This window comes from Typopeltis vanoorti, chromosome 23 (genome assembly GCF_054136105.1).
Source record: "Typopeltis vanoorti isolate ZY-2024b chromosome 23, IOZ_Tvanoo_1.0, whole genome shotgun sequence".
In the NCBI taxonomy this organism is placed as follows: Eukaryota; Metazoa; Arthropoda; class Arachnida; order Uropygi; family Thelyphonidae; genus Typopeltis; species Typopeltis vanoorti.
This window is the reverse complement of record NC_143571.1, coordinates 48,905,964-48,930,181: the sequence shown is the minus strand read 5'-3', so window position 1 is coordinate 48,930,181 and position 24,218 is coordinate 48,905,964. Positions and strand designations below refer to the sequence as shown.

At 35.4% G+C, this 24,218-nt stretch overlaps 1 protein-coding gene across 1 annotated transcript in view; it reads left to right on the top strand.

Annotated features, from left to right (window-relative positions):
- Orc2 (origin recognition complex subunit 2) overlaps positions 1 to 24,218 on the top strand; it is a 93,884-nt gene that overhangs the window by 34,934 nt on the left and 34,732 nt on the right. Inside the window, exons 5-7 of the mRNA XM_090412530.1 lie at positions 2,681 to 2,850; positions 14,112 to 14,320; positions 16,969 to 17,101. Coding sequence (XP_090268656.1) covers positions 2,681 to 2,850; positions 14,112 to 14,320; positions 16,969 to 17,101 — 512 coding nt within the window. The remainder of the gene's footprint in view (positions 1 to 2,680; positions 2,851 to 14,111; positions 14,321 to 16,968; positions 17,102 to 24,218) is intronic.

Below are 24,218 nucleotides of genomic sequence, written 5' to 3'. Positions count from 1 at the left end.
TATCTATTACAACAGTTATTCAATTTAGTCAAGGAATCTTGCAGACTCGTAGCGGATTTATCGATAAGTGTAACATCGTTCGCATAAAGCAAAGAGCTGACATTAACATCTCCCATTTTGATATCATGTTTAATACTACTCTTCTTCATAATGTGATCCATATAGATAATGAATAATAGAGGGGATAATGTACATCCTTGTCTCACACCAGATTTAACAATAAACTGTCTTCCTGTACTTCCATCAATTCTAACTGCTGACTTACAACTCATTTAAAGAATAAGCATTGCTTGATATAATGCCCCATTGACACCATATAACTGTAGCATATTGAATAGCTTCTCTCTTGGCACCTTATCATATGCCTCTTCCCGATCTACAAAACTTAAATACAGATCTTTGTTATATTCCCATGCTTTCTCAACTATCTGACGTAAAGTGAAAATCTGATCCTGACAGCCTCTGTGTGGCCTGAATCCAGCTTGTTCTTCACCAAACTTTTCTTCCACAATCCTTCTCAACCGTTTCTAGTATACTTGCATATATCTTACCAGCAACACTCAGTAGGGAAATGCCTCTGTAATTCTCACATTCAGTTTTATTTCCCTTTTTATATATATATGGGTACTATGAGAGCTCTACTCCAATCATCGGGAATTCGTCCCTCTTTCTAGGCCTGTTGAACTATGCAGTGCAGCCACTGCAAGACTTTTATACCACCATACTTCAGCATTTCTGGTCGAATATCACATACTCCTGCTGCCTTTCCACATTTTAAGCCTTTGATGGCTTTTCCTACTTCAAGTATGGATATTTATTCCTGACTGTACGCCTGTTGAGTGTTTTTTACCACTGTGCTATCACCGCTTGTTTCATTTAGCAATTTTTCGAAGTAATTACTCCATACTTCAACTATATCTTTTTATCCCGTTTTCATTCACCTTTAACATCTCTAACTCCTTTTACAGTACTCTTTCCTCCATTTCTAAGCTTCTTCAACAACCTCCAAAATATTTTGCCACATTCTTGATATTTATTTTCTATGTTCTTGTCAAAGTCCTCCCATGACTTTTGTTTATCTAGCTTTACACAGTGTTTAGCTTTGTTGCATTTGTCTCTGTATTCTCTGAGAGCGCATTTCTTCTTTTCCTTTACTGCCTCTTTAACTTCCTGTGTCCACCATGGAGTTCTGATTTTTCTATCCTTGCAGACAACCTCACCACATGCCTCTCTGGCTGAATCAATCAAGGTTTTCTTCAAGGCTTGCCACTGAATCTCTAAAGTTTGGTTCCTGTTCTCAAACTCTTTCATTTTTTCTTCAATAATCTTTGTGTATTTTAGTCTACAGTTCACATCTGAGAGCTGCTCAACTTTTATTCGCTTTAAAACTTTCTTACATGTTCTTCTTTTCAATATGAAATTCAGTTTTATCCTGCTCAAGACTAAATAGTGATCACTTCCAATTTCAAATCCTCTGTACACTCTGGTGTCCTGCACAAGGGAGAAAACATCACTATCAACAATAACATAGTCAGTGAGACTTTTCTTATTTCTTGCCTCTTCTCTCCATGTGAATTTGTGCACATTTTTATGTTGGAACATGGTGTTAGTAATAACCAGTCCATGTCCTGAGCAGAAATCCAACAAATATTTGCCATTGTTATTAGATTTCTCTTTTCTCCAAATTTTCCCAATATATATTTGTATGTCTGACAATCATTTCCTACTCTGCTATTTAGATCCCCAACAAGGATCAACTTTTCCTTTTTCATTGTGTCAGTTGCTTTTTCTAAAGCGTCAAAAAATTCCTCCACTTCTACCTTAGTAGAACCTTCTGTGGGACCATAGGCACAAATAAGTCTCATTGTCAAGTTCCCCATTCTCATATTTGCCCACATCACTCTACTTGAGACTGCCTGCCATTCAAGAAGATTAGCTTTGTATTTAGTGTTGAATACAGTGGCTACTCCTTCTTTTCCTTGATTGTCATTGCCTGAATATAACATTTTGTATTTATTGCTCAGAAAGATCTCACCAGTTTTTGTCTTTTTTGTTTCAGTCACCCCTGTTATGTCGATCTGGTACTTATCTAATTCCTCAGCTAGCTCCATTTCTTTGCCATTCAGACTTCTTATGTTGATAGTACTGATCTTTAACTCTGATGAAGTTGAGTTGGGGTGTTTTTTCAGATTTGTTCCAGTAGCTGACTTTTCGCTGTTCACCCTGGTTCCCTGGTGAAAACAACGGGGGCCTTGTTTAACCGGACGACGGCCCGGCCGGCATGAAATTTTGTTATGTTGTACCATCATTTTGTAATTTGGTTTAAGCCAATAACAATTACAATTTGGTCGGCTAAATCCCAAACTGCCAGCCCATCCTCATTCATTCAGTATCCAGGTAGATACTCGACAGGGTGCACCACGAGAAGGTGAGGATTGGACATTAGGTCAGAAGCCCTGGTCGGTTCTCTGCATTCCTTTAAAGGCTATGTGAAGGTCTCCTCTCAGTTATACAGCTTTGACCCTTAATATGTTGAAAAATAAAAATAATTTTGAAATTATAAATTCATTGTTTCGTTGTTGGCCAAGAACTTTTCAGACCACCCTCGTATATGTGTGGTTTAACATTTTCAAAATGGCCATTTTCCTGGAAAGCATAATTTATTTTTTTTATTTTTCAGAATTGGCCAAGATGTATTCTCAGAAAGATTCTGATGCAGAGGACTATAGCGAATCATCATGTGAGGATTCAGAGGAAGATGAAAAAATGCTGGAGGAATTGGGAAGTAATTTAAATCTCAGCAACCCAACAAGTTGTACATCAGCAAAGAAAAGAAAATCCTCGAATGTTGTAAGAGCATTTTTAAAAATATATATTTATGTTTTAAGTCATATGGCAAAAAAAAAATCCTGTTACATAGTGTCATCATCCCATGAATGAGAAACTGTAGGAAGTAATATAAAAACCAGATAGATTTATTTAGACAGGTTTAATAGTGCAAACTTGTTTTGACTGATATATTGTGACCATCTTCATTTCCATGTTAAAATAAGTTTTACAGACAGGTTGGGTGGATGACAAGTGAGTCAATCTCTCTCTCCCCCGCCCCCCATTTCCCTGAATGTTAATGAGAGATAGTAGGGATACCATCTGTAGATAGATTCCGGTATTAACATCACATGCTTTAAGATAAATAATGAGTTTAATAAAATATAGCCCTACAAGTTTCGTAAGTTGACAGACTTATGTCTGACAGGGGTATTGGCAAAAGCTGTACAGAAAAGAAACTAGAAACAATTAATTATGCATATTAGATGTTATCAGAACTTCACAATTCGTACATATAAATAATAACCAGAATAAAAATATTAAAGTAATTACTGTATACGTGTTGGAACAGTTGCTGCTGCTGTCGCATTCTGTAGCATTGCATGTATCATATCCTAGGTCCACAGCAGTTAGATTTTTAATGAAAGCAGACCAAACAAAATTGAAGGATTATGCTTTGATTTTTTGTTACATTGTGTGCAGATCTGCAGCATTTCAGAGGCTTCCTTGAACTTTCTTGTAAAACAATTATGATCAATATAAGGCATTTTTGTTTGTTATCAAACTACTTGATGGCCTGTAATAGTTGTATGGGATGCCAAACCTGATTTATGTTGTCTTCTTTTTTCAACATCTCGTGTTCAGACATACAGGTCTCACCCAACACCTTTCTGTTTGGTCTACATAGCAAATGTCACAAGAACAATGAATCTCATAAACATCTGGTTTTTTTAATGGGATGATGTTGAGTTTTTGGTGGATGTAAGAATCTGGAGATTTTATGCAATGGTAAAAAAGCCACTTTAAAGTTGTACTCATGAAGCACCACTTTATCTGTAACATTCTTGATGTGAGGTAGTGCGATTACATTCTTAAAATCTTGTTTAAGTGCAGGAGTTATAGGAGGTGTATTAAGAATTTTGTTGATCATCTTGGGTTCATAACCACTGAAGGCGAGGTTACATCTCAGGTAGTGTAGTTCTTCATTCCTATTAATTGAAGTACTGGGCATTTTGTATGCTCTGTCTCATAACATTATGCATATCTTTTGTAATGGATGATGGTGAAGAAGCATGTAAAAGTCTTCCAATTGTGGGGAGTTTTCTGTATATTGAAATATACAGAATGAAATATATGGTGGGAGTTGCTACAGACTTCGTGGTTTAGCTGCTGGGGATAATGAAATGCATCACCAAATTAGCCTGTTGGATAGGTACTAAGTGAGTAATCATTATGGATGGCTTAAATTACCTGAATATTGATTGGGTAAAAGAGAAATCTCATGATAAGAATGATGATGATCATCATCAAATTCCAGACATGTACCCTCAAGGGGTGTAAAGGATATTATGATAGTACTACACAAAAAACTTACATCATGCTAACTTCCTATCTACAATTTTCTTCCAAATCAGTCTGTTACTTGTCACGATTCCAACATTATCAGATCTTATATTTCTATCATCTAAAGTACTTTATACTGTATCAATCCACCTATATCTGGGTCTTTTTCCTGCTAACCTGGCAGAGAACACTTGTTTTGCTAATCTTTCCTCTCCCATTCTGTTTAAGTGACCATACCACCTGAGATTAGCTCTGCTAATGCATTCTTGGATGCAAACAATGTTAAGTTCTTTCCTAATATCCTCATTTTTAATATGATGTTGCCATTGATGCCATCTGTTCACTCCCCTAATCTTTCTCAGGACTCTCATATCTGCGGTCTCTAGTCTCTGGTCAAGTGTTTTACTTCTGACTCAGCTCTCAGATCCATAAGTTAAAACTGGTTTGAATACTGTCTTGTATACCGCTAATTATTGTTGAGACTAATTTCTCTCTTATTCCATATGAATTTATTCAATTGACTGCCTACCATACCAGCTTTGTTGATTCTGCTGTCTACTTCCATATTTAATTTACATCTTCACTGAAAATTGTGCCTAAGTAGCTGAAATGTTTTACTTGTTCTATAGGTTCTCCATTCACAATGCGCTTGATATTTTCAATGCTTCTGCCTATTTTCATTGTCTTTGTATTCTTGTTGCTGACCTTCATACCAAATCTATTACAACAGTTATTCATTTTAGTCAAGGAATCTTGCAGACTTGTACTGGATAACATCATCTGCATAAAGTAAAGAACTTAGATGAATATCTCCAATTTTCATATCAGGTTTAATATCACTTTCCTTCATAATGTGATTCATATAGATAATGTATAAGAGGGGATAATGTACATCCTTATCTGACATCAGATTTAACATTAAACCACCTTCCTGTACTTCCTTCAGTTCTAATTGCTAACTTACAACTCAAATAAAGAATAAGTATTGCTTGCTATATTGTCCCATTTGCACCTTGTCATATGCCTTTTCCAGATGTACAAAACTTAAATACAGGTCTTTGTTATATTCCCCATGATTTCTTAACTATTTGTTGTAAAGTGAAAATCTGCTCCTGACAGCCTCTATTTGTCCTGAATCCAACTTGTTCTTCACCAAGCTTCCCTTCCACAGTCCTTCTCGATCGTTTCTCAAGTATACTTGAATTTATGCAAATATTTCCCTACTTGCATTTATGCAAGTAGGGAAATGCCTCTGTAATTCTCACATTCAATTTTATTTCTCTTTTTTATGTATGGGTACTATGAGAGCTCTACTCCAATCACCTGGAATTTGTCCCTCTGTCCAGGCCTTCTGAACTATGCAGTGTAGCCACTGCAAGTCTTTTATACCTTTATACTGAGCATTTCGGGTTGAATATCATCTACTCCAGCTGCTTTTCCACATTTCAGGCTTTTGGTGCTTTCTCTACTTCAAGTATTTATTTGTATTCCTAATTGCATGTCTGTTGAGTGTTTTTTACCACTGTGCTGTCACTGATTGTTTCATTTAGTAATTTTTCGAAGTAATTATTCCATGCATCAAGGATATCTTTTTCTGCAGTTTTCATGATACCTTCATCATCATCATCAAATTCCTGCCATGTACCCTCAAGGGGTGTACAGGATATGATAGTACTACATGAAAAATTTACATTATTACTAACTTCCTATCTACAATTTTCCTCCAAATCAGTCTGTTACTTGTAAAGACTCCAACATTACCAGATCTTATATTTCTATCGTCTAAGGCACTTTGTACCGTATCAATCCACTTATATCTTGGTCTTCCTCTGGGTCATTTTCCTGCTAACTTGGCAGAGAAGGATACCTTTATCATCTCTAATTTCTTTTATAGCACTCTTTCCTTCATTTCTGAGCTTTTTCAACAACCTCCAGAATATCTTCCCACCTTCTTGATATTTATTTTCTATGTTCTTACCAAAGTCTTCCCATGACTTCTATTTGGATAGTTTTACACAGTGTTTAGCTTTCTTACATTTGTCTCTATATTCTCTAAGAAAGCATAGCAAAAGGTCAGGAACTTTTGCTATGCTTTCTTCTTTTCCTTCACTACCTCCTTAAATTCCTGTGTCCACCATTGAGTTCTGTTGTTTCTATCCTTGCAGACAACCTCACCACATGCCTCTCTGGATGAATCAATGTTTTTTTCAGGATTTGCCACTGAATCTCCAAGGTTTTGTTCCTATTTTCAAACTGATAAGAATGAAGGAGAATTTATTGAGCTGTTGCAAGACAACTTTCTCAAGCAGCACTTGAAAAAAGGAACTGGATATCAAAGATTATTTGATTTGATCACACATCAGAATGTACGATCAACAACAAAACTAAAAATTATGAAACTAAGGAGAATACTATCTTTAGTTTGATGTTACCAGTTATTACATGAGAAGGATATCAACAATGCATGAGAAGCTTTGAATAGGGTATCTGAATCTGTTCTTAAAGTGTTTTGAAAACAAATAGGTTGGGAGTGAAATGGATGTTCAGTTTTATTATGCAAGAGATCCACAAGAAAAACAAGATGATGTGGAGAGAATATTGTGAGAAGAAAAGTCATCAGAGTTATGAAATATATAAAGCACAGGCCAGAAAAGTTAAGTTTTGTATAGAAAGCTCAATCTGGGTATGAAAGAAATTAGAAGACAAAAGCAAAAGAACTTTAATGATTGCAGACCCTTATGTCAAAGGAAGATGAGATTGTTCAAGTAATGATGTCTCACTTTGCTAAGATCTATCAACCAGGTGTATCTAATATGGTGCACATTGCTGTCACTAAGAGCTGTTGCATAACCTGGATATCAATTCAGCAGCAGGTGGGATATCAGCACATGTGCTAAAGGAAGATTCGGCTGGAATGGCTTGACCCTTGACATGTTTGTATAACTTCTCATCTTTGGATAGATCCCACAGGAATGTAAAGAGTGTGGTGGTGCAAAAATGGATGCATCTGATCACTGACCCATCAGTATCTCTGGAATGGTGGTGAAGATTTTAGAGAAGTTGGCAAGAACTCACATACAGAAATGGGTTGACAGACAAGCTATTCTGAAAAGAATTTTGCAATGATTACAGACTCTTGTGTCAAAGAAAGATGTGATTGTTCGATTTCAGCATAGATGTACCAAAAGGAGGCTATGTTTTAGCAGTTTGTTCATATTTTATAATAATGTTATAGCTGAGTTCAATAAAGAGAATGAATATACTATGATACTGTTGGACTTTGCTGAGACATTTGATAAGATACCACATGAAAGGGCTGTTGCACAAATTGGAGAATATGGGATTGGAATATAAACTATTGACTATGATAAGTGATGGGTATGAATCTGCCAGATTTCAGATTATTAGCAGTGCTCCCGAAGGATCAGTCTTGGACCACTGTTGTTCAATCTATACCTTAATGATATTGGGAAGTTTATTTTGTTACTGGGCCTGAAAGGACATTCTCAATTATTTGTTAATGATACAAAGATAGGTGGGGCAATCAGTGATGCTATTGATTGATGGAAGAGTGGGCAAATGATAATTGCTGTCAATTCATTGTTAGTCAGTTTGAACTATGCACTTTAGCATGATGAGATTTCTAACAACTAAAAATTCACATGTATGCCACAGTAATTAACTTTTTCTTCTTATTATTGTGCTATCTTCTATCGAAGGTCAGCGACCATCTTGGCGAACAAACTGCGCTCTTGTGCTAATCTGAGCAGTTGTGCACTGCTCTTTCCTGTCCATGTCTTGATGTTGTCAAACCATGATATTCTTTTTCTTCCTCTAGTTCCTTTGCCATCAATTCTTCCTACCAAAATAGTTTGTAGAAGTTGGTATTTGCTGTTTCTCATGATGTGTCCAAGATATGATGTTTTTCGTTTCTTGATTATTTGTACAAGATGTTTAGCTTTGCCAATGGATTTTAAGACATCTTCATTGGTAATTTTTTCTGTCCATGATATCTTTAGCATTCTTCTGTATAGCCACATCTCAAAAGCTTCGATTTTCTTGATGGTTGTCGCCTTCAATGTCCATGTTTCAACTCCATAGAGCAGAATAGACCACATGTAACATTTCAGCATTCGGCATCTGACTTCCATGTTTAGGTCTTTATTGCAGAATAGTGTTCTCATTTTCATGAAGGACTGCCATGCAACTTCAATCCTTGTCTTTATATCTATTTCTGGATCCCACCGTTCATTAAGCCAGCAACCAAGATATTTATATCTTGACACTTGATCAATATTTTTCCCATTGAGTGTCAGTTTCATTGATGAGGCTGGATGTTTGCTGATGATCATGTATTTTGTCTTGTTGATGTTTATATTTATTCCCATTCTTTGGCTTTCTATGTATACTCTGTCAACGAGTTTTTGGAGATCCATAATGTTATCTGCAATTAGCACTGTGTCATCTGCATATCGTAGGTTGTTAACAATCTTTCCATTTATTGTGATTCCCTCTGGACATTCTTCCAATGCTTTTTTAAAGATTACCTCTGCATATATGTTGAACAGGAGTGGTGAGAGCACACATCCTTGTCTCACTCCTCTTTTGATGTTAATATCACTGGTGGTAATGTTGTCTAATTGAACGGTAGCTGACTGATTCCAATACAGATTTGTTATTAGTCTTATGTCTTGTTCGTCTAGCCTTATTTGTTGAAGGATTTCTATTAAGTTGGTGTGTCTGACTTTGTCGAATGCTTTTTCAAAATCTATGAAACACGTAAAGACAGATTTCTGTTTTTCTATGCATTTTTGTATCAATATTTGGGTACAGAAAATGGCCTCTCTAGTACCAAAACCATTCCGAAAGCCGAATTGTGTTTCACTTAGAGTTTCTTCACTTTTTCTATAAATGCGATTCTGAATTACTTTCAAAAATATTTTTAATGTTTGGCTCATTAGACTAATAAGTCTGAAGTCACCACAGGAATTCGCTTTGGGTTTCTTTGGGATAGTGATAAATGTAGATTTGAGCCAATCTGATGGAAATTCATCACTTTCATATATTTTATTAAATAGTTTTTCAAGAAGTTTGATGTTATCTGGTTCGATTAATTTTAAAAATTCTGTTTGCACACCATTTGGTCCACGCTTTTCCTGTTTTACTTGTTTGTATAGCATTCTCTATTTCGCATTTCATGATTGCTGGTCCTTGAATGTTATCTTTTATATTTATAGGCTTCTGTCTAGTATCATTGAAAAGTTCCGTTACATATTTTATCCAAATCTGTGCTTTATTCTCTTCTTCTAGAGCTATTTTTCCATTTTCGTTTCTTAGAGACACTATTTGCTTTTTCCTCAGCTTTCCGGAAATTTCGTTGATTTTCTTATACAGATTGAAATTATCATGTTGTTTCTGAAGCAGTTCAATTTCAGTACATAAATTTTTCATCCAATTTTCCTTGGCTTCTTTTATTTTTTTCTTGATGATATGTATTTCTGTATACCTGGCTAGGTCTTTGTTTTTATACATTCTTCTTGTATCAATAAGAGAAAGAATCTCATCTGTCATCCATTCCTGTTGTTTTATATTATTCACATAACCTACTTCTTCAATACTTGTTGTTACGATGGCATTCTTTAAGCTATTCCAAAGAGATTCCACACTTTTATTTTCTTCTATGTTAATCTGTTGTAATCGCAGGTTAAGCTGTGTCTTGGCACTTTTATTTATGTTCGGGTCTTTCAGTTTTTCTACATCAATTTTCTTTTTCTTCTTTTGTGATTTTTTAGCTGATTTTAATCTAAGACGTACTTCTGCAACTATGTGATTGTGGTCTGATGAGATATCTGCTCCAGGATAAGTCTTTGCACTCTTTATACTACTGTGGAATCTTTTATTTATCAGTATATAATCGATTTGATTTCTGACAATATTATGTTGGTTATCTTGAGGCGATTTCCAAGTGTACAGTCTTCTTGGTGGAAGTTTAAACCAGGTATTTGCTATTGTTAGATCTTCTTCCTGACAGAATTGGACTAGGCGATCTCCTCTGTCATTTCTGGTGCCTAAGCCATGTTCGCCAACAATTTCTCCATCACCCCCTCTTCCCACTTTTGCATTGAAGTCACCCATCACTATGTTTATATCATGTTTCTTTGTTAGGTTTTTAATCTCTTTTAGGTGTTCATAAAACTCTTCAACATCTTCTTCACTTTTGTCAGCTGTGGGTGCATAAGCTTGGATGATATTTATGTTAACGGGGTTTCCCTTAAGTTGTAACAGCATTATCCTTTCAGAAAATGGAATCCAATTTATTTTTAATTAACTTTTTAATATGTAAATATTTCATCTTAAGTATCATAAGACATCGTCAGTACATAGGATGTAAAATAGTATATAAAAACACTAGGAATTACATTAAAAAAAAACTATATGAGAAAGAGATTTCTAACAGCATATTATATTAGTGTGATTATGTTACAAGAAATTAGGCTAGTGATCTGGAAGTTATGATGGATAGGAAACTGAAGTTCAAAGGTCACATTACAAAATTTGCAAATACAACTAAGAGGATAATTGCAATGCTGAAATGAACATTGCCGTGTAAGGATAAGGATGCCATTTTTCCACTTTACAGGACCTTGATACAACTGCAACCTGGACTATTGTGTGCTAATTTAGTCTCCTGGGTTCAGAGGGAGTAAAGAAGCTGTGGAAAGGTTGCAAAGAAGAATAACAAAGATGAGATCAGGATTATGGAATATAGATTATGAGGACAGATTGAAAGTATGTGGACTGTAGATACTGGTAAATGGGAGAAAGGTGAATGATATTGTGGTCTGTAAACTTCTGAAAGGATGTTATAGGTTATCAATTGGTGAAATATTTTTGATTCATATGGAAGATAGAGAGTAGGCGGGGGGGGGGCATCCATGGAAGTTAGGTTTGTATGCAGTTTAAAAAGGGATAAGAGCTAGCTCTCTCTCTCTAACATAGAACTGTAAGTGTATCAGTTTTCCCCCTGTTGAAGCTGTGAGTGTATCTAGTGTGAGGAATCTTGTGGCCTTCCTCAATGAGTCGTTGACTCTCCTGGAATGAATGTGAAAAGTGTAGAACTAATTATACATAGAAATATGAAATAACAATAACATAATACCAAAAAAACAGATTTTTAAGTAACAAATACAAGATGTTATATTCAATCACTAATTACAAGGATAATCTTGAATGGCAGGCAGTATCAAGTAGAGATGTAGGCAGATATCGAAATGGGGAATTGGATAATGAGACTTAGTTGTGCTTGTGATCTCATAGAAGATTCTGATAAGGAGGAAGGGAAGTGCAGTTTAAAAAGGGATAAGAGCTAGCTCTCTCGCTCTAACATAGAACTGTAAGTGTATCAGTTTTCCCCCTGTTGAAGCTGTGAGTGTATCTAGTGTGGGGAATCTTGTGGCCTTCCTCAATGAGTCGTTGACTCTCCTGGAATGAATGTGAAAAGTGTAGAACTAATTATACATAGAAATATGAAATAACAATAACATAATACCAAAAAAACAGATTTTTAAGTAACAAATACAAGATGTTATATTCAATCACTAATTACAAGGATAATCTTGAATGGCAGGCAGTATCAAGTAGAGATGTAGGCAGATATCGAAATGGGGAATTGGATAATGAGACTTAGTTGTGCTTGTGATCTCATAGAAGATTCTGATAAGGAGGAAGGGAAGTGAATGGAATTTTTTAAGGCATTAGACAGCAGTTGACACAGAAGAAAATTTGGTCCTTGCTGGAGATCTAAACAGCAAATTAGAAAATGATTACCAGATATATAGAAATGTTTTGGGGAATGGAGGACAGAGCAAAGCTAATAATAATGGTAATTAATGCTGGAATTCTGTTTAGGATATGGGCTAGTCATGACTAATACCATGATTCAGCATAAAGTTGTGCACAAATTCACATGGAGAGAAGACACAAGAAATAAGTTTCATTGATTAACTTATTGTTGATGGTGATGTCTTTACACTGGTTCAGGACACAAGAGTATACAGAAGATTTGAAATAGGAAGGGATCACTATTTTGTTTTGAGAAAGATAAAATTGAATATCATACTGAAGAGTGTGTGTAAGAAAATGTTTAAAAAGAATCAAGGTCTTTAAAATTGAAGGCTTTCAGAAAGGAACTGTAGATTCGTAGTTGTTCATATCATTGAATTTTTACTACTGTCTTACAACTTAAATATCAATTACCGTATTTGCCAGCATATAAGACGCACATTGGTCTGAAAAACAGGGTGCATCTTATACGCCGATACTCAGTTTTTTATTACTTTCATTTCTGGACATTTTTTCTGTTCCGAGTTACGTGATTTCTTTCTTGCTTCCTTGCGGTGTGTGTGAGAGCATTTCAATTATGTAGAGTTCAGTGGATGCACATGTGCTGTCATTGACGATCACAGCTGTGTTCCTGTTCGCTTAAATTTCCAGTTGTTGTCGCAGTTGTTGTGAGCAGTGATAAATTTCTGCCGTTAAATTTTCTCCAAATTTCTTGGCAAATTATGGCTGAAAAATGTCGGCATTGCTGCAATATTGCATACAAGCTACGTGTGATTGCGTATGCTAAAGAACATGGAAACAGGGCTGCAGAGAGGCATTTCGGGCCACCCCCAACTGAGAAAATGATGTAGAAGTGGTTTCAAGTGCCTCTTCATTTAGCTCTGGAGATGAATTTCTGGGTTTTGACGAAGAAGATTAAAAGGTGGGTACTCTTCCCTAGTTAGATTAGGTATTTGTTGAAAGTAGACCTACTTATTACTTTATATTTGAAATACTGAAAATTCATTATAATATTCAGTGATAAAGTTTTTTTCCCTAAAAATGTGTACAAAAATGGGGGTGCATCTTATACGCCGGCAAATATGGCATATATGAAGTTATATTTGAATTATATATACATATCAATTATATGTGTGTGGCTTCATCTCTGCCATATGTTATTATGAATAGTTTTTTCTTTTTTGACATCTTATGTGTCTTTTCAAAATCTGTCTACATAAATAATAACCTTGATTTCTTAACCTCTTTTCTTTAAAGTTATAGTGTGATACTGGGGAACCTGTCTAGTCTAACTCCAGTCATTTCTAGTTTTTCATCAAATTTTCTCAATCTCTCTTCAGGCATTCTCATGTAGTCTTTCCTGGGCTGTTCAATAGGGAACTTCTTTTATGATATTCATATCGTTTTCCTTTGAAGTTGATTAGTCAGTCATCTAGAATTTGATCATCTGATGACTTTCTGCATCTCCCTTATCATTCCAGTATCTAGAATTGCAAATATTAGTCCACTAATGGAACTGATATGTCCTAATTCAAGTTTTAAAAGTAAATATTTCTTTACCTTTTTTGTTATTTTTCAGTTTCCTGTTGTCAGTATACTCATATCTCTTGCTTCATATGTTTTCTTCACTTTTATTCCTTTATATAAATATTTTAGATAACATATATTAATATAAATATGTTAAATATTGTTTAAAGATCCTGTTCTTTAGACACTGTTAAGTGTTCCCCCCCCCCTTCATATTTTCATAAAAGAAGTAATGTATGCTTAAGTAACTGTTAAATCACATTTTTTATTTATATTTGTTGTATTGTTGTCATTACTTGCTGAATTATTGGTGATGCTAAAAGACTGGTATTATTATTATTTTTTTCTAGAAGACATTTGCTGAGGAATATTTTCTTGCACATAAACAGTCCAAAGCAGTTACATCAAATAGCACGTTGAAAAGGCTCAATCAACCTTTTCTTGATATGGACACGTTAAGAAAGCTACTTAAAGAAACTCCTGATATTCATAGCTCTGAAATTAAAAATCTCTATCATAAATATCATTCACTTTTTAATAAGTGGTTCTTTCTTTTAAGGTAAGTACTCATAGAATTAATTTATATAGCTTTGTGTTATCAAAACAGTCACTGAATAAGTACCCATGAATAATTCGGTTACTTAAGGATCAAAACTAGATATCTCAGAGGAGGACTTCCATATAAACCTATTAGAATTATTCACAGCTGATCTGGTCCTCTTACCTAATATTCAGTTTTACCTTATGGTGTGCCTTTTATTAGATATCTATCAAATGCTGAATTAATGTGGATGTGCTGGCAAGTTAGAATTTAGTAGACCAAATTATATAATATTATTATTATTATTATTATTATTATTAAGAGAGACCTCGAGGGAGTGAGGGACTTATCGCGGGAGGCCACATACTACACAAACTAAGTATCATACTTATTCTTGAATTCATTCACACTGCTTGCGCACACCAATCCATTCCAATCATGCACCACCTTATGAGAGAAAAATCTAGCCCTCATCCCCCTTCTTATTAGCATTCATTTTCAGCTTCCAAGAATGCCCTCTTATCCTTTCCCCACCCTCCATAAAATGAAAAATTCAACTAAAATCCTGTATGACCTTTCAAAAGTTTGTAAATCTCAATCATAGCACCCTCTTTCTCCTGTTTGCTAGTGTCTGCAGTCTACAAATTCTCAATTTGTCTTCATAATTAGTATTCCATAATCCTAATATCATTTTTTACACTCTCCTTTGCACTTTCCCCACTGTATCAGAATCATACAACAGAAACCAGGAGACCAGACCTGCACACAATAGTCTAATTGAGGTCTTATCAAGGCCTTGTAAAGAGACAAAATTATATCTTTATCTTTGCATGTGAAAGTTCGTTTCAGCATTGCAATCTTTGCTACATGGCCCCTGAGCTTCAACTATCTATTAACACTCCCAAGATCCCTAGCCTGATCAGTTTGTTCTAGCATAATACGACATTGGATATCTAATCACACCAAAGTGTGTGACTTTGCATTTACTGACATTCATTTTCCCATGCCCACAATTCCATCCTATTCAAATCATTCTGCAATTACTGCATATCAGCAGCATTCCTGATTACCTTACTTATCTTTGCATCATCAGCACATAGCTGTATGTCGCCTGTCAAATTCTTTCCAATATTATTAATGTACTCTTTTTAATCACTTTTATATTTGTATGTGATTTAAGTTACACACAAATATGTTGAGTTCTGCCAAGTGAAACATTGCTTGGTTTAACAAGGCCTCTGCTTTTGTATGTATGTGTGTGTCAGGGTAAAATGTGAGAAATGGAACAATCTGGAACAATCTCACACACCCAATAGAATTGAAGATAGGTATAATCAGCAGAAGAAACATTAGTGAAAAATATGTGGAACCAGAAAAGGATGTGCATAAAGCTATGTGACTTCTTTATGCACATCTTTATATGAATCCCACTACAAAATGTTGTAAATTTATTGTACACTAGTACTGTGGAGCAAGTTTATAACTTGAGTGGGCTTATTATGGACAAACTGGAAGATCTGTTAGTGTCTGTCTTGAAGAACACATAAATTACATTCATTTCTAGAAGATCATGCCTTGAAAAAAAAAAAAAAAAGCTATTATGTTCACTTGCATTAATGAGAGACAAATAGGGAAGACTTTTTTTTAGAATTAGCAGCTGATCTTAAAAACCAACTCAAGCTCAATAAATATGGTTGTGTGTAACAAGTGCTTGGCAGATCTAATCCAACATTCTCATGGACTCAGAGTGATCTGCAGATTACTAGTTGGAATACACTGCTATAGATGATCTGCATCATTCAGCCTGTTGATGTAAACAGCTGATGTGTCAGTGGGAAGCAGTTGGTCTTCAGTTTTTTTAATGTTATATGCATATATTTAATCTCTGTAGTACAGGTAATTGGTGGCCTGAATGGAGGATGTTAATGGAAATGTAGTCTAAGAGTAGTGAATCTTGATGACGGAGTTACTAGGTAGGAATTGAATTAGAATCTAGAATATCAGTAACCTTATCTGTGAGGAGAAAAATTCAGGAACCTGAATTGGAATTGTAAATAGGAACATGCTTAGATAAATTATGACAGTGTTAACCTGATGTCTCTTTCAAGACCAGCATGTCTTCTTCTTCTCCACCCCTTCTGTATACCAACTAACCATATATTTTAGCACGATTTTTATTTTTTTTAAACAAGTTGTGTTTATCACAACTGTACATTTATTGTCTAAAGAGCAATATATGTGCTAATAGTTGAATTTTACTTACTACTTGCAAGGACACAAGGATATTTAACATTAAGATTTAATATTTTTTGCACTGAATGCTGAAACCTGAGAAAACATTTTTGAATACTGCTTGCTAGACATAACAAAAAGTATAAACAGATATGTATTGAAAGTTTCATCACTTGGTCACCAAGTGAAAAATTATAACAAAATAATTTCTTGGCATCTTTAATTTAAAGATGCCAAGAAATTATTTTGTTTGTTTTTGTTTGCTTACACTTGGATAAAGGATGAAACCAAGATTTAAAGATTTTTTTTCTTGGTATCTTTAATTTAAAGCAGATATGTAATTGCCTTTAACCATACTTTTAAAGCTGAATACTTAACCCTAAAAACGAATATTTTTATACTTTAGTTTGGTCAGTGTGTTATTATATTTTCAGTGATGGCTTTAATCTTCTATTTTATGGACTTGGCTCTAAAATTTCACTCCTGGAGACATTCTGCAAAGAAATGTTATCCAACTATGTATATATTACCGTTCATGGTTTCTTTCCTGCTTTGACAATTAAACAAGTAAGTATCTACTCAGAATCAGAATTTTTTTTCAAAATTCCTTTGTGTGTAATTCTTTAAAAAACAAGAAATTGGATTAACTATTTTCTTTGTAAACCTGTTTGTTATATATTATATTAATAAAGTAATAAGATAAAGAATGAAATAGCCTGAAGAAAGCAGGATGAAATTATATTTAACCATATCATAACTATTTACAAAATAAATTGCAAATACAATTTGATCAGATATTATATTTTTTATATTTAAATAAGATCTGCTCTTAGTATCTTAGCTACAGTCAGCTCTCGCTGTAACAAACTAAAGTTCTTCCATCTACATGGATACAGTGTTATGCTAAAAGAAATTTACTATAGAAACTATCTGTTATAACAAACTGTTTTTGTTCATACCAGTTTGCTCTAGTGAGAGTTGACTATCTATGCTATGTACATCCATCTGTTCACTGGACATCCACAGATGCCATACGGTCACTAAGTTGCTCAGTGATATATCACACCATATGATCCTGTTGTATGCATTTCTGGAGGCTTTAACTCTCTGAAGATCAATCACTCTAGACAACATCATCCATCTCATTGATATTCTACCCCTTTTTCTTTTACCAGGAACTTTGCCTTCTATTTAGAAATCCTCCTTCCATCCTTTCAATGTGTCCAAAGTATTTCAACGTTCTTCTGTGAATATCCTTAAGGAGCCGTAAAGTTCTACTAATCCTTTCTAGTACCCATCCATTTGTCTTCCTTTCAGTATATGATATCCTCAACAGCCTTCTGTAGCACCACATCGTAATAGCAGTTATCCTATTACTATCAGACTTCTTTAGGTTCCAAGTCTCATATCCAAACTCCTGAACTTTGTTCCCATAGAGATAGATCCATGCTTCCAGATTTTAGACAAGTCTTTGACTGTTGTTTTAGCCATACTCTGAACAGCAATCTTCACATTAATAAAGGCTCTCAGGTATCTCTCGAATTTGCTGACTTCCTCAATTCTTTCTCCATTAAGGTATACTTGTTTCTCATTAGCTTTCCTGTCTGTATTTCCTTTGAGAACCATAATCTTTGTCTTGCTAGGATTGAGCAGAAGTCCTCTGTTCTTATTCTTACTGATCTTGTTAACTTTGTCAAGAATTTGTCCTAGTTCTTGCTTGCCATTATAGAGGGGTACTGTATCATCAGCATACCTTATATTATATTACTGATCATTCTACATCCTATCCTAATTCTTGTCTTGAGCTCATCCAATGCTACGTGCATGATGTCCTCAGCATAGATACTAAACAAGTGAGGAGAAAGTAAACATCCTTGCCTAACTCCCTTTCCAACCTGAAGCAGGGAGTCTAAATTCTTTATGCTTTTCATGATCTGTCTAAAGCAAAGGATCCTAAAATTGATCGCTTCTTTGTACACCTAGTTGTAGTAAAAAAAAAAACAACAACTTTTAATTACATTTTTAATACCAATTTCTAGAAAGGATCCTAAAATCTGCTTATTTCTTTGGACACCTGGTTGTAGTAAAATAAAAATTAAAAAAAAAAAACCTTTTAATTACATTTCTAGTGGAGGGACCACCTTTAGCCTGAATGACAGCAACTACCCTTTAGGACATGCTTTCAACCAATTTAATACATCACAACAGGATATTCTTCCATTCCTTGTGAAAAGCTATTCTTATTTCTGATGATGGCCACTGCGTCTGGAGCAAATTCAGCTTTTTAATTTGTCCCAAAGATGTTCGATAAAGTTTGGGTCTGACTCTCTGTCAGCCAATGCAACACTTCAGCTTTGTTTTGTGAAAACCAGTCTTGACATGTTGTGCAATATATATGGCATGGAGCATTGTTGGCTGAAACATGCAAGAATCCCTGCCAAAGGACCTCCATAGTGTCAGAAGCATGAAGTTGTCCAGAATGTCCAGGTAGCCATCAGGCATAGTTTTGGGCATGTCCAGCAATGGACTTAGCCTCCACCAAACTTGACAATTGGAATGATGCAGTCCTGCTGGAACCTTTCTCCATGTAATCTCTAGATCCAGACACGACCATCAGAATGGAACATTTTGAAGTGCGATTTGTCGCTCCACAGAACCCTTTTCCAATTATCTATGGTCCAGGAATGGTGTGAAGGACACCAGTCCAGATATTGTTTGGCATTGAGGGGAGGGGGGGGGGTGCGACTTGTTTGCAGTAGCTCTGCCATTGTATCCTAAGGCATGCAACTTTCTGTGGACAGTTCTATTGCTGACAGATGTTTCCTGCGATATTTTCCAGGTTGGCTGCGAGGTCTGCCACTGATGACATGGGATGCTCGAGCATGCCAAGACAACTTGTTGATCTCAGTCAGTGAGTGTTGGTAGTGGTGGCCTCCCAGGACATTTTCCTGCTGTGGTAGTGCCATCAACTTTCCATCTGCGAATGACATAAGCAATGGTAGATTTCAGTATACTGAGATGGGTAGCAGTGTCACAGACAGAAGACCACTGATGTGACATCCAACTACCATCCTACATTGGAAGTTGGTCAGTTCAGCTGAACATGACATCAAGTACAGTGCAAAAGATTCACCACATCCCACCTTTTATTACCAGACTTATGCTGACACTCCCTGAATATTTGCATGTGGTAGAATTTGAAATTTTCATGCCATGTAAGGTGTCCAAATACTTTTGTCAACATAGTGTATAATAATCAGATCTTATATGTTAAGAGAAGATTAATAGTGAAATGTATAAAACAGGTAACATATTTTAACTATTAAGGCACAGTTTTTTAGTGAAGATGACAAATTAAATAAGGCAATGGATAATAGAATAAATAAAGTTGTGTAGTGGGAACCAGTTGAATAAATATATATAGAAAAAGTAAGGCATCGGCCATAATGTCATTCTATCAAAACACAAGATAATGTTCAAACTGATTTGAAGATATCAATTTGAGAGTTGACAAGGACTGGAGATTATAGATATGAAAGTTTTGAGGAAACCGAACTGCCGTGTCTATACTCTCCACAATGTCTAATAAGACTAATCTATCATCATCAAATTCCTGACATGTACCCTCAAGGGGTGTACAGGATATGATGGTACTACATGAAAAATTTACACCATTACTAACTTCCTATCTACAATTTTCCTCCAAATCAGTCTGTTACTTGTCAAGACTCCAACATTATCAGATCTTATTAATCAAATTAAGGGGATATTAAATCCCACATTATTTTAAAACCGAATAAGAAACTCAAAGATTGGAATCAGAGAGTTTCATGCCGAATATAGTAAACTATAAAAGTATCGGCGGATACTAGCGTGAGCTAATGCAAGTAGTCCTAGTATGTAGTACAATCTCAGGCAACTCGTTGCAAACGTGGGGAAAGTTCTGATCGCTAACTTGGTATTTTCCATAATGTAAAAACACATTTCCTAGGAAATGTATACTGTTATTACATTATGGTGTATGGTCACTACTCAGACCGGTTTCAGCCTTTTTTGAGGCTTCATCAGTGAATAGCTAGACCAAATAGATACCAAAGGGTATAGCGAAAAGAACTTATATACTCTGCTATATGAGTTGTCAAACAGGTGCAATCATTAAGTTACTTAAATATAAAGAGCCAATAGGCTTCATTTCGCTGATATAAACACTATTGTATATATCGCCGAAATGAATTTTGGTATCTATCTGGTCTAGCTACTCACTGATGACGCCTCATAAAAGGCTGAAACCGGTGTGGGTAGTGACCTCCCACCATAATGTAATAACAGTATACATTTCCTAGGAAATGTGTTTTTACATTATGGAAAATACCAAGTTAGCGATCAGAACTTTCCCCACGTTTGCAACGAATTGCCTGAGATTGTACTACATACTAGGACTACTTACATTAGCTCACGCTAGTGTCCGCCGATACTTTTATAGTTTCTATATTCGGCATGAAACTTCCTGATTCCAATCTTTGAGTTTCTTATTCGGTTTTAAAACAATGTGGGATTTAATATCCTCTTAATTTGAATAATGTTTATATCGCCGAAATGAAGCTTATTGGCTCTTTATATTTAAGTAATCAGATCTTATATTTCTATCGTCTAAGGCACTTTGTGTTGTATCAATCCACCTATATCTTGGTCTTCCTCTGGGTTGTTTTCCTGCCAACCTGGCAGAGAAGACTTGTTTTGCGAATCTTTCCTCGCCCATTCTGTTTAAGTGACCGTACCACCTGAGATTAGCTCTGCTAATGCATTCCTGGATGCTGACAATGTCAAGTTCTTTCCTAATATCCTTGTTTTTAATATGATATTGCCATTGATGCCATCTGTTCATGCCTCTAATCTTTCTCAGGACTCTCATATCTGCGGTCTCTAGTCTCTGGTCAAGTGTTTTACTTCTGACCCAGCTCTCAGATCCATAAGTTAAAACTAGTTTGAATACTGTCTTGTATACCACTAATTATTGTTCCGACTAATTTCTCTCTTATTCCATATGAATTTATTCAATTGACTGCCTACCATACCAGCTTTGTTTCCATATTTAATTTACCATCTTCAGTAAAAATCATGCCTAAGTAGCTGAAATGTTTTACTTGTTCCACAGGTTCCCCGTTGGCAACACAGTTGACATTTTCAACAATTCTACCTATTTTCGTTGTCTTTGTCTTTTTAATGCTGACTTTCATACTATATCTATTACAACAGTTATTCAATTTAGTCAGGGAATCTTGCAAACTTGTAGTGGATTTATTTAGAAGTATAACATCGTCCTCATAAAGCAAAGAGCTAACATTAACATCTCCTATTCTTATATCATGTTTAATACCACTTTACTTCATAACGTGACCCATATAGATAATGAATAACAGAGGAGATAATGTACATCCTTGTCTCACAACAGATTTAACATTAAACCATCTATCATCTTCCTGCTTCCTTCAATTCTGACTGCTCACTTACAACTCATATAAAGACTAAATATTGCTTGATAATAATGCCCCATCAACACCATATAACTGTAGCGTATAGAATAGCTTCTCTCTTGGCGCCTTGTCATATACCTTTTCCTGATCGACAAAACTTAAATACATATCTTTGTTATATTCCCATGATTTCTCAACTATTTGTTGTAAAGTGAAGATCTGATCCTGACAGCCTCTATTTAGCCTAAATCCAGCTTGTTCTTCACCAAGCTTTTCTTCCACAATTCTTCTCAACCGTTTCTCAAGAGTATACTTGCATAAATCTTGCCAGGAACACTCAGTAGGGAAATACCTCTGTAATTCTCACATTCAGTTTTATTTCCCTTTTTATATATGGGTACTATTAGAGCTCTACTCCAATCATCGAGAATTCATCCCTCTTTCCAGGCTTTCTGAATTATGCAGTGCAGCCACTGTAAGACTTTTATACCACCATACTTCAGCATTTGTGGTCGAATATTATCTACTCCTGCTGCCTTTCCACGTTTCAAGCCTTTGATGGCTTTTTCTACTTCAAGTATGGATATGTATTCCTGACTGCATGCATGTTGAGTGTTTATTACCACTGTGCTATCAATGCTTGTTTCATTTAGCAATTTTTCGAAGTAATTACTCCATACTTCAAGGATATCTTTTTCTCCTGTTTTCATGTCACCTTTATCATCTCTAACTCCTTTTACAGCACTCTTTCCTCCATTTCTAAGCTTCTTCAACAACCTCCAGAATATCTTACCACCTTCTTGATATTTATTTTCTATGTTCTTGCCAAAGTCCTCCCATTACTTTTGTTTAGCTAGTTTCACACAGTGTTTCGCTTTCTTACATTTGTCTCTGTATTCTCTAAGAGCAAAAGCTGACTTATTTGCCAGGAACTTTTGATATGCTTTCTTCTTTTCCTTCATTGCATCTTTAACTTCCTGTGTCCACCATGGAGTTTTGAATTTTCTATCCTTGCAGACAACCTCACCACATGCCACTTTGGCTGAATCATCTAAGATGTTTAAAAAGTGGTAATTAAGCGATGCATTTATTTACTTTGTGTGTCTCATCTATGAAAAGTTGTATTTAGTTCTGTGGATGAATAAGCTATGATTCTAGCATGTAAAGACCAAAAATGGAACATCTTCAAACTTGGAGATGAAAGATGAGCAAAGCAATTATTTCGGTCAAAAAATTTCAAAATAGAGGAGACCCCAAGTGCTTGAAAATCATGATATGACAAGCCAGAGAGTGATCATATTGTGCTGAACATAGCTCCCAAGGTTCTTAAAATTAGTGGAATAATCAGAACAGTGCCATTGTTCTGATTATTCCATAAGGGAGGTTGTGAGATGAAGGGGGTACTTGTTGTTTATGTATGTCATCATCATCAAATTCCTGCCATGTACCCTCAAGGGGTGTACAGGATATGATAGTACTACATGAAAAAATTACATCATTACTAACTTCCTATCTACAATTTTCCTCCAAATCAGTCTGTTACTTGTCAAGACTCCAACATTATCAGATCTTATATTTCTATCGTCTAAGGCACTTTGTACCGTATCAATCCACCTATATCTTGGTCTTCCTCTGGGTCGTTTTCCTGCCAACCTGGCAGAGAACACTTGTTTTGCTAATCTTTCCTCTCCCATTCTATTTAAGTGACCATACCACCTGAGATTAGCTCTGCTAATGCATTCCTGGATGCTGACAATATCAAGTTCTTTCCTAATATCCTCATTTTTAATATGATATTGCCATTGATGCCATCTGTTCACGCCTCTAATCTTTCTCAGGACTCTCATATCTGTGGTCTCTAGTCTTTGGTCAAGTGTTTTACTTCTGACCCAGCTCTCAGATCCATAAGTTAAAACTGGTTTGAACACTGTCTTGTATACAGCTAATTTAGTGTTCTGACTAATTTCTCTCTTATTCCATATGAATTTATTCAATTGACTTCCCACCATACCAGCTTTGCTGATTCTGTTGTCTATTTCTATATTTAATTTACCATCTTCAGTAAAAATCGTGCCTAAGTAGCTGAAATGTTTTACTTGTTCCACAGGTTCTCCATTCACAACACAGTTGACATTTTCAATGATTCTGCCTATTTTCATTGTCTTTGTCTTTTTATTGCTGACCTTCATACCATATCTATTACAACAGCA